General features: G+C 41.6%; 1 protein-coding gene across 1 annotated transcript; it reads right to left on the reverse strand.

The window, feature by feature from the left end:
* Positions 1–2,173: 2,173 nt before the first annotated feature.
* LOC105052034 (uncharacterized) lies at positions 2,174–3,146 on the reverse strand. Its single transcript, XM_010932725.4, has 2 exons — positions 2,758–3,146; positions 2,174–2,546 (listed from the first exon to the last, which is right to left on the reverse strand). Exons 1-2 carry the CDS (start codon positions 3,052–3,054, stop codon positions 2,406–2,408), a joined length of 438 nt encoding a protein of 145 aa, XP_010931027.1. The 5' UTR covers positions 3,055–3,146; the 3' UTR covers positions 2,174–2,405.
* Positions 3,147–11,897: the final 8,751 nt, after the last annotated feature.

The raw sequence follows: 11,897 nt of genomic DNA on the forward strand, positions 1-11,897 counted from the left end.
TTTGTGGTGTCTAGTGAACTGAGTTTTGTTGCCCTACAAACTGATTTTTGTTTCCCTACATAATGTTGGTAAACATAGCTTACAAATTTGCGTTTGCGTTGAGGGAACTAATTTCCGCACTCTCCGTAAGGTCCATGCAACGCATGCACAGAAGCATGTACATACTACGTACTCACATACGTCTATACACGTGCATCCATGTCCATGTGTGCACGCACGCGCACATGCACGTACACGTACTAGTCACGCTGCTATGTTTACCCGACAGCCTCCCCGGAACGAGTGTAAACCCGAACTTCGTTGCACCAAATATGAACGTCCCTCGGACAGCTCGGGGGAAGACAGATTTCTTTTTGAGAAAAAGGAAAAAAATTGGGAGACAAAGTTTTAGGATATTTTGGGAGGCTTGAGTTTTGTTTGGCATTGCTATAAGTAGCTAGTAAAGGTTTTATCTGTACGGTTTTGAACAATAAAGCTTTTGCCAGGAGGGCTTGTTGTAAAAAACTATTCATTATTGGGTAAGTATATTTTGATGAAACTTTAATAATGGTTGCCAACCAAACTGAAAGAGCGATTTAAGCATCAGAAAATAAAAATGAAAGATATTACATAATGCTTTTAATTGTCTGATTTTTTTTATATCATGAAAAATTACGTATTCTTAATTTATATATTATTTAATCAAATATTTAATTTAAATATTATAATAGGTCATATAATTTTTAGTTTTATTATAAAATATAACACTATTTTATAACATTATTATATTATAATATCACACTATTATTTAGTGTATTATAAAAGTATTATATTATAATATCATTATAACATTGCAATAATATTATTATAATATCATTGTTATAATATAATAATGATGGCAATAATATAACTATTGCATTATAAAGTATTATAAACTTATAAATTGTTTCGAGATTAATTTTTAGGACTTGAATCCTGCTTTCTCAAGTGAGATTCTCACTCATTCCAAGCAGAGCTTTTACTCGGAGTTCTGAATTGGAATTCTTAATAATATTTTAAATTCTGAAATAAAATTGTTTTATAATTTTTACCGAATGCTTTGAAATTATCACGAAGGGCTTCTGACATCCAAGAAATACTTTTTAGCCTCTAATTTTTTTTCCGTATGTTTATTCTTCTTTAAGATGCAAGCTCGCAGGCTAGGCTCGTTTTATATCCATCCACGTGAATTGCGCGTGGCCTACTCTACTATGAGTGCAGGAATTAGTGCAAAACTAGTCAAACTCGAATATATTTTTCTTCTTTGACGTGGGGGTTGGCAGTGAATCATGTTCTATCATTTGCCGAGTGTCTTATGATTGTTTTCCTAATTTGGAATTCATAATTGACAATTCCATCAAAGGATATCTTATTTTACTATAAATATTAAACTTATACTCTGTATGAATTCTTCGACAATCAATCTAATAAATTTTTATATTTTATCTTAATCTATTTTTATATTAAAAATAGATATAACTTAGCTTTTTATCATATTCCAACGCGACATCTTTACAATATATAGTTTAAAGCTACATACCTATAGTCCAGCATGACATTTTCTACTAAAATCTAATACTATAACCTTTCATCAACTGTCAAATGATAGCGTCACAATGACAAAAATTCTTAAAAATTAAGATACTTGAACTTATATTATTTTCTATACTCCATTTGATCTCTATTAGCATCTTTCTGTCTAGCCAATCATCCTCGTTGATGTGGAACACGTACATCAATCTCATTATTATAGAAGATTCGATGTCTTCCTCAACCAATCTAGTTATTTTTTTGAATTATTTTTGGAACTCCAAGTTCCCCAGAGAAACGCTAACAGGTATTCAATTAAATCGACCTGTAGTTCATAAATCAGTTTGACTTCATCCAGAAACAAGGCACAGAATAATATAGAACAACTTATAACAAATTTAGAAATAAGGACAAGAAGATTTAGCATATTAAGGAGTTAATTAAAAGAATCTGTATATAAATGCAATATTTTTTAAAATTATTTTGCTTACGCCATTTTTTTTTTTCCTTGATGGAACTTTCGCCAAGTCATATTATCAACTAAAAATCATATTATCAACCATCTTTTGACTAGCATGTGTGCTCTCTAATGATTCCGTAGGTGCGTGTCCATCCCTCCATACTATACAAAAACCTTAACTGCTGCTTATTAAATATTTGTTGTTCATACTTACATGACGCTTTGAAGGACTTCCTGCAAAGAGCTCAACCCATCCATCCCTCCTACTTTTGGACGACTATACAGAAAGCCTAAAGACGCTCTCAAGGTAGGAAAAACACGGCGGTTATTTTCCTGAGGGAACGAGCAGATGAAACGAAACCCAGCTCCAGAAAAAGCTCGACAAGAATTGGTTCACTCAGTCCTTGGTCTTGAGGTTTCCCTTCACACAAGACTTCACCAGACTCTTCAAACCTTTCCCATGTTTTCTCTTGTCGCCACTTCTCGGGCTCCTCTCCTCCTCTTCCCTCTTCTTCTCGTGTTCCATATCTTCCTCCAACTGCAAAAGTTCAACCAACCATTCATCACCCAAAACCAAAATAAGATTTTAATTTCTCAAACAGACGTAGAATTATATGTGTGTGTGTGTGTGTGATGACTCTCCTCGGTCCTTGCTAATAAATAACAGCTCATTAGCTCAGCTTGCAGAGAGTAAGATTGATAAGAGTAAAACATGGATAGAGGAAGATTTATATGTGAAACTAGCTCGCCTTCAGAAGCCGGTACTCGAGCTGGTCGACACGGTCCATGATGTTGCCTTTGGTCTGGACCTCCATCATGACGTCGTGGACCGGGCGGCACCGCCTTCTTGCCGAGCACTTAGGGGAGGAGTTGACGGACGAGTTGCCGCCATCACTCGTGGTGATCGTCCCGCTGGACGTCGTGGATGCGCGTGGGCTCTTCGCCACCGCCACCCGGCTCTCTCTCCTCTCCAGATATCCCAGCAAGGCGTCCAGTCGGTCCACTCGGTCCAGGATGCTCGGCGGTTCGCCCACTGCGGTTACCATGCTGCTACCAGAGGGATACTAGGCTTTCAGATATCTTCTCCTTCTCCGTTAGAGCTTAGGAGAGAGATCAAAGAGGACATGGGATTCGGAGAGCGGCTGCTTGTGTTATACATATAGTAAGGACAACAGCGATTGGTGGATCATGCTGGTGACACGTGTATTGAGATGTTTTGAAGTGGCTGCATGGTTTGTGCACGCGTGGAGTGCTGATGCACGTCAATTACTCTGGTGTCGTGCTTTGTGGCCAAGTGCTTTGTGCATGGCGATGGATAAGAGTTCGGCTCATCAATGTTGGGTGGTCAATATACCAAAGATGGTGCGCAGCTAATTAATGGCTGTTTGTGATAGGTACAAGTTTCTCTCTGCATGGACTCGGTGATTGCAACGTGGGCTTGCTGCATGTGGGACAAATCTTGCAGCGATGGTGAATCGTTATCCTTGAATTCATTGCATGTGGCACGGTATGCACGAGCCATTGGATCCCTTCATAGCTTCGTCATGGTAGATACTTCGGCTTGCCCATAGCTAAAGAAGATAAGGAAGCTGTTGAGTGGATGTCTGGCCAGGACACCATCTCCCAAGATCCTTTCAGTACCACGCGATGCAGCAGGAAGAAAGAAGAAACAAAACAAAAAAGAAAAAACAATCAAAATACGTGGATCAGCCACAAAAGGGCTCGCCTCCACGGGGCATGCAAACTTCACTATGAAAAAAAAATTTTACAAGAGGAGACCTCACCCTCAACCCTTGTACACCCAATTCTCTCTCACATGAAGTTCCCCTCACAAAAGCTCTCTCTCTCTTGGAGACCCTCCTGAACCCCTGAAGAGCCTGGCGACCGCTGTCCAGGAGCCTCCTGCTCCTTCTCTCACAGCACACCCGCGCCTCTCTCTCTCTTCACGCTGGTTCGTACGGCTGTACGATGAAAACCCGAGCCCCTTACCTCTTCTGTTCGTTCTCAGGCTTTTTAAAGCCTTAAACATAGGTTAGAGAGTGATTAGGAATCCTAAACATAGCCAAAAAACCCTCCTGACCGTCGGATCAAGACCGGGAGCGTCCTCGACCCTTAGATCGCGCTCCGGTCCACGAAATAGGGCCGTGGACCGCGAGAAACGCGTGGGAAACGCCCACGCGGTCCACAGGCCGAGCCGTGGACCACCCGGTCCACGGTGGACCGGGGATGGGCCAGCAGGCCGCTGGGTCGCGCGTCCCGCGCGGGTCTGGGCCTGGGTCGCGCGTCCCGCGCGGGCCTGGGCCTGGGACGCGCGTCCCGCGCAGGCCTGGGTCGCGCATCCCGCGCGAGCCTGGGTCCCGCGTCCCACGCGGGCCTGGGACGCGCGTCCCGCGCGCCGCCGCCTGCGGCCGCGCCGCTGCCGCCCGCCGCCGGTCGCCGGCGGTCCTCCACCGCCTCGATTCTCGTGCCGACTTCAAAAGCTCGTATCTCCTCCATCCGAGCTCCGATTCAGGTGATCTTGATCTCGTTGGACTCCGTTTTTCACCGCGAACCTCGCTGTGGGCTCAATGTGGGCTGAATCACGAGGCGTCAAATCCTAACAATCTCCACCTCGACTCGATATTCGGCCTCCTCCAAACTCCGAGAGCTTCTGGATCTCCTCGCCCCCATGCCCTGGGGCAATCGCCTGCTGATCATGGATGGGCAAACATGGGAGTCGAGCCAGGCTGCTCGATCCCATCTCCGTCGTATGCTGTGCTCCTCCTGACCTGAGACCTGCTCGGGGCATCATCCTGCGGCAATAGGAATCTTATCTTGCGACGTCGCCTCTCGTCCTCCCGAGTCTCCTGTCTCGTGCCCGATCCGCCTCCTGGAGCTCCACCTAGCTCTGGGCTCCACCTGGCTCCCGATGCTCCACCTCGCACTGGGCTCTCTGCCAGGTAATAATGTCCTCTGTTCCCCTTCTTCCCCTCCAGCACAATCCTATCGCCGCGTAGCACCCTCAGGATTCTTCCACCAGCTACCGTCCTGTAGCCTCTCGAATCCAGTCTGCTAAGTGAGATAAGATTCCGCCTAAAATTGGGTATGTATCGGACCTCCCCCAATCTCCTCACTGCACCGTCATGTGTCCTCCAGCTGACCGTCCCAATGCCTCTGATCGCACAGCTCGATCCATTCGGCAGATATACAGTGCTCTCACTATTCTCCAGGAAGTCAAACTGCTCCTCTCTGCAACACACATGATAGGGACATGCAGAATCTAATATCCACTGCTGGGAAGAAGTAGATACCTCGTCAGATATCTCGAAGACATCTCCATCTAAATCACTGCCGGCCGTCGCTACAGTAGCCACCATCCGATTTTTCAGTTGAGGGCAATCTCTGGCTAGATGCCCCAACTCTTCACACTGGTAACACCTAATTTTGCTCAAGTCCCTCCTGGACTTAGACCGCCCTCGACGCGATCTCCTGTCGCTCCGTCTACCACCTCCTGCTCCTCCAGAAGCCACCAAAGCTGAGCTATCGCCACCTGAGCTCGAAGCTGGGTTCTCCCTCTTGAGAACATCGTTCTGGAGTATCGCTGCGGTGACCTCGTCCATCTTGATAGTACTCTTCCCCACTAGAAGAGCAGTCACCAAAGACTCGTACGAAGAAGGAAGCGACGCCAGCAAAACCAGCGCCCTGGTCTTCTCCTCAACGTTCTCGCCAACGCTGAGGAGGTCGGTGAGGATCTTCTGGAAGTGGCTCAAATGCTCCTGCACGCTTTGTCCCTCAGTCATCCGCAGTTGGTAAAACTGCCTCCAGAGGAAAAGAGTGTTGGTGAGAGACTTCGCCATGTACAACTCCTCGAGCTTCGACCACAGTACCGTCGGGGAAGTCTCGCTCAGCACATGGATCACCACCTCATCCGCCAGGTACATACGGATGGTACTCACCGCCTGCATCTGTAGCCGTTTCCAATCCCGCACCTCCATGGTGGTCGGTTTCTCATCGCACAAGAGAGCTTCGATCAACCCCTGTTGGATGAGCACGTCCTTCACCCTTGCCTGCCACAAGGAGAAATTGCTCTTACCATCAAACTTGTTGATCTCCATCCTGATTGTTCCTGTTTTCTCCATCTTCAGTCTTGCTCACCACCACTGCAATCTGCGTCCTTGTACCGCCTTGCTCTGATACCACTTGTTGGGTGGATATCTGGCCAGGACACCACCTCCCAAGATCCTTTCAGTACCACGCGATGCAGCAGGAAGAAAGAAGAAACAAAACAAAAAAGAAAAAACAATCAAAATACGTGGATCAGCCACAAAAGGGCTCGCCTCCACGGGGCATGCAAACTTCACTATGAAAAAAAAATTTTACAAGAGGAGACCTCACCCTCAACCCTTGTACACCCAATTCTCTCTCACAAGAAGTTCCCCTCACAAAAGCTCTCTCTCTCTTGGAGACCCCCCTGAACCCCTGAAGAGCCTGGCGATCGCTGTCCAGGAGCCTCCTGCTCCTTCTCTCACAGCACACCCGCACCTCTCTCTCTCTTCACGCTGGTTCGTACGGCTGTACGATGAAAACCCGAGCCCCTTACCTCTTCTGTTCGTTCTCAGGCTTTTTAAAGCCTTAAACATATGTTAGAGAGTGATTAGGAATCCTAAACATATCCAAAAAACCCTCCTGACCGTCGGATCAAGACCGGGAGCGTCCTCGACCCTTAGATCGCGCTCCGGTCCACGAAATAGGGCCGTGGACCGCGAGAAACGCGTGGGAAACGCCCACGCGGTCCACAGGCCGAGCCGTGGACCACCCGGTCCACGGTGGACCGGGGATGGGCCAGCAGGCCGCTGGGTCGCGCGTCCCGCGCGGGCCTGGGCCTGGGTCGCGCGTCCCGCGCGGGCCTGGGCCTGGGACGCGCGTCCCGCGCAGGCCTGGGTCGCGCATCCCGCGCGGGCCTGGGTCCCGCGTCCCACGCGGGCCTGGGACGCGCGTCCCGCGCGCCGCCGCCTGCGGCCGCGCCGCTGCCGCCCGCCGCCGGTCGCCGGCGGTCCTCCACCGCCTCGATTCTCGTGCCGACTTCAAAAGCTCGTATCTCCTCCATCCGAGCTCCGATTCAAGTGATCTTGGTCTCGTTGGACTCCGTTTTTCACCGCGAACCTCGCTGTGGGCTCAATGTGGGCTGAATCTCGAGGCGTCAAATCCTAACAGAAGCCTTGCAGTCTAGGTGGGATGTGCTCATACAGCAGCAAGCTGTTGTACCGTAGAATTTTTAGGAATGCAGTTAAGAATCTCATGGAGCTGCTATGATCAAAAGGACTTTGAGGGACTGGTTTTTGTTTGCCCATGGTAGATCGTGTAGGATAGTGAGGTCTTTCCTTGGGAGGGTGCGAGTCATGCAAGTGGTTACCATCTTTGTACGTAATTGGCTTCCTTTTTGCTACGCTCTGCCCTTGCTGTTCTCTTTCTTTCCTTCTGATAATTTTCTTCCTTTAAAGAACTATTGGAAAATACTCTTAACGTAAAGCTTATCATAGAGACACTTTCTTGACTTTAAAAAATTCTATATAGATTCTAAATTATTGCAAAATGATTCTATCATTTATCTTCGTTAATAGCATGCTATCACGTGACCATCGTAGAAAAGAATAAAATTATATTATGACCTAATTGCCCTTCATATCAGTTTCTTTATAGGGTGTTAGTCTTGACACCAAGATGCCACAAATCATATGACCTTATGTGATTTGTTTCTAATAATCGTGGGTTCTACTTTCAAGGAAACCGCAAAGCAGACATGAAGGAGAGGAAGGTCGGGAGGGAAGGGAAAGGGAGAGATAATGGATGCATCTCACATAAGTTCCATTCTTTTTCCTCCTATTTTATTGATTTTTACCATTAAATGGAATAAGGTTGCCTTTGAGGACATCATGGACCAGCGCAAACCTTGGCCAACATTTAATTTGTTGGATGCATGATAAATAAGATATGTTATTATTTTGATCCCATTTTCATGTTTATTCTCCGATGTTTGCTTTCAATCTCCAGTCTCAAGTTGGTGGTCCAAGTTAATGATGACTGTAGTTTCTTCCATTGACGTGATTTATGTTCAAATGCAAGGGATAAGGTAGATTATTAATAAAATCTTGTAGCGGAACAAGTACCTCGAGTCCCAACTTTTGAGTTGCAAAAAGAAGGATCAAATAGGCGGTGTTCGGTATTCTGACATATGCGATTGTTGTGGCATTGTTTTATAGTATCTTAATTTTCTCAATTTTGAATGTTTGATGTGTTAAGAGTTCTAAGTTGAAGGTTTTGGAGTTTGGGGAGTGTTGTAAGTTGGACATTTTAGAGGTTATCCCAGGACGAATGTTTTGCTTTGGGGATTATGGCAACATTTTTTTTATAATTTCTAAACTATCTGTGCAGTGAAAATGCTATTGCGTTGGCTTAAATAAATGGCTTTACCTGATGTACTAAGAGCAATTTTGCATTGAAAATACTCCAATGCTTTCTTATCGTCAGCATCTTCCACATGTCTTGCACTTTTTGAAGCCAAAATGCATAACTGAAGATAGATACTTATCCAATAAAGATACCTCCTAAATTTTTATATTGTTCTACTGATACCCTCTTTACCTTTTCAATAGTTCCACTAATACCCTCTCTTTTTTCACCCTGTTGCAACAACATCCCCTCTTGCAAATACTCCTCTATAGTTTGAAAAAGGCAAAATAGAGATTCCTTTATAGATCTAGACTATGAGTACATATGGATCTTAATAATTACACTTGGCCTATGTAATGGGGAACATGTTGGCGTTGCCATCCTTCCCTATTGTACCTAGGAATTGCCTCCCAAAGAATTATTTTAGGTTGCATCCATCTAGAATGTTGATGGGTTTGCACTATTTTACAAACCTATTCTTACGTACAGCAATTAGACAACGATAAAGCCTCCTAAAGGTGGGCTAGTTGACCTCATTTGACCTTTTCATTCGTCCTCTTAATTATATTGCAGTACTCCTATAGGCAAATGTACTGTCCTTGTGCACTACAAAAAAATAAAATTTTTATGATAAAATTATTTATGATATAAATATTTTAATCATAAATAATATTATTTACGATGTAAAAATAGTTTCATTATAAATAATAAATTAGTTACAACGAAAAAATATTATCATCGTAAATAATATTTATTTACGATATAAAATCGAGTTTGCATCATAAATATTAAATTATTTACGATATAATTTTGTGTCACAAATAATCAACAAAAATCATAAATATTAAAAAAAATTTCATCGATTATTTATGATGTAAATTTTTTTCATCATAAATACCCATTATTTATGATATAAAATTGACTTTCTGTCATAAATATTTAATTATTTATGATGAAAAATTTTCATCACAAATAATCATCAAAAATCAAAAATTTTTAAAAAAATAAATATTAGATTATTTGCAACATAAAGTTTTACGTCGCAATAAGTAGTATTTGTGATGTAAAATAAATTTTTGATCATAAATATTGAATTATTTACGATACAAAATTTATATTATAAATAATCGATGAAAATAAAAAAAATTTTAAAAAATAAATAGTAAATTATTTATGATGAAAATTTATTCATCACAAATAATTGGTATTTATGATGCAAAATAAAATTTGCATTGTAAATATTAAGTTATTTACGATGTAAAATTTCTGTCGTAACTAATCGATGAAAATAAATTTTTTTTTAAAAAATAAATAGTAGATTATTTGTGATGTGAACTTATTCAGCGTAAATAATTAGTATTTGCGATGCATAATAGATTTCACATCATAAATATTTAATTATTTATGATATAAATTTTTCATGGCACATAATCAACAAAAATCAAAAAATTTTAAAAAATAAATATTAGATTATTTATGATGCAAAAAATTTATGTCGCAAATAATTCATATTTATGATAGAAAATGGATTTTGCATCACAAATATCAAATTATTTACAACATAAAATTCTATCATAAATAATCGATGAAAATAATTTTTTTTAAAAAATAAATATCAGATTATTTATGACATAAATATTTTTATAAATTAAAAAAATAATTTAAATATTTTACTATCGATTTTTTGATCATAAATTTTTTTAATATTTTACAACTGAAAAATTATTCGTAAATATATTTTGTAACTGAATATAATTTTTTTTCTCTAAATATGATATAATTTTAAAATTTAAAGTCCATATTCACTGTTCATTATCTAAATAATTATAGTTCAAGTATTATCACAAAAGATCGATACCCTAACTATGTCGATCAATAGAATTTGATTTTGATGGTCACGAACAATCATATGATGATCTGATAGATAGAGACCATCGATGGATCTGAAAATTTACAACAATGATTTTGATGATATTTGTAGCACACTATCAAAATTTTGCTTCCATCGGATATCATTATCATGGTCAATTTAGTACGAAATGATTTATAATTTGAATCGTTAAATGAAAAATGAGTGATCAAAAGATCAAACGACGTCCGATTATAAAGTAATTTTTTAGATAAATGATCTTTGTTACTACTTTAATCATCTGTATGGTGGTCGGAGGGCAGAGGATATGGGTGAGTTTGCTCTCGCAGACGGCCTGTGGTGGTCGAAGGATGCGGTCGGGGGTGGGGTTTGTTTCTGCGAACGTACGGCCTGTGGTGGCCAGGGGGCGAAGGATGCTGGGGGGGTTTGTTCTCGCGGATGGCCTGCGGTGGTCGGAAGGCAAAGGATGCGGGGGGGGGGTTGGGTTTGTTCTTGCGGATGGCCTGCGGTGGTCGGGGGGCGGAGGATGCGGGGGGGGGGGGAGGGTTGTGTTCCCACGAACGGCCTGCGGTGGTCAAGGGTGGGGGGTGGTGTTCCCACAGATGGCCAGTGGTGGTCGGGGGGTGTTGTATTCTATCGGGGCCCTTGGGGGGGGTGGGCGGGGGTGTGGGGAGAATGATTTATTAATAATTATTAATAAAATAAAAAATATTTTAAAAAATTAATAATTTATTAATAAAAATAATAAATTTTTAATGCATATGAACTGTTTGGTCCAGGATATGGTGCAGGTCGGATCCACATCAAGATCCAATCTGGGATTCAGATCGAGATCCGATCTGGAATCTGGGTTGGGATTCGATCCGGATTGACTCGGATCTAATCCGGATTGACTTGGATCCAGCTCGGGTCGGGATCTGGGTCAAGTTTCAATCCAAGATCTGGGTCGAGAGTTATTGTATGATTTATTGCAGTGAGCACAAGAGGATACTATTTAAGGAGAATAATACAAATATTGATGATCGACATAGAAAAAATTTACAAAATGATTTGGAGACCATATAAGTTTCATCAGTATTATATTATATTTTAATAATTATAAAATTAATTATTTGAATCAATATAATTTTTTATATTATGTTGTAGATGAAATCTAAGCATTTCAATAAAGAAGAGGGTGCGATCAATGAGTTGTACGATTTAGCATGTGATCTCAATCGAAGGATTAACCACTACGCATTTTGTCTCATTAGAGGAATTAGATTTCATATAAGAGAGCTTAAGATGAAAAGATGGATCTAAAATAGTGGGATTGCTACGATGGGATAGAAAGAGAAGAGAAGATTGAATATTTTGGTGTATTGATAGATATTATAGAACTGAAGTATGGATCTAATAATTCGATATTCTTATTTCAATGTGAATGGTGGGATATTAGCAATAAGAAGATCAGTATTCATATCGATCCATACTTTATCAGTATAAATTTTGCACGAACATGGTATCAGAATGAGCTGTATAATTAGTAACTCAAGCAAAATAAGTAATATATTTGAAGAATCCAAAGTATCGAGGTAATTGACATATCAT

Source organism: Elaeis guineensis, chromosome 13, assembly GCF_000442705.2.
Source record: "Elaeis guineensis isolate ETL-2024a chromosome 13, EG11, whole genome shotgun sequence".
Classification (NCBI taxonomy): domain Eukaryota; kingdom Viridiplantae; phylum Streptophyta; class Magnoliopsida; order Arecales; family Arecaceae; genus Elaeis; species Elaeis guineensis.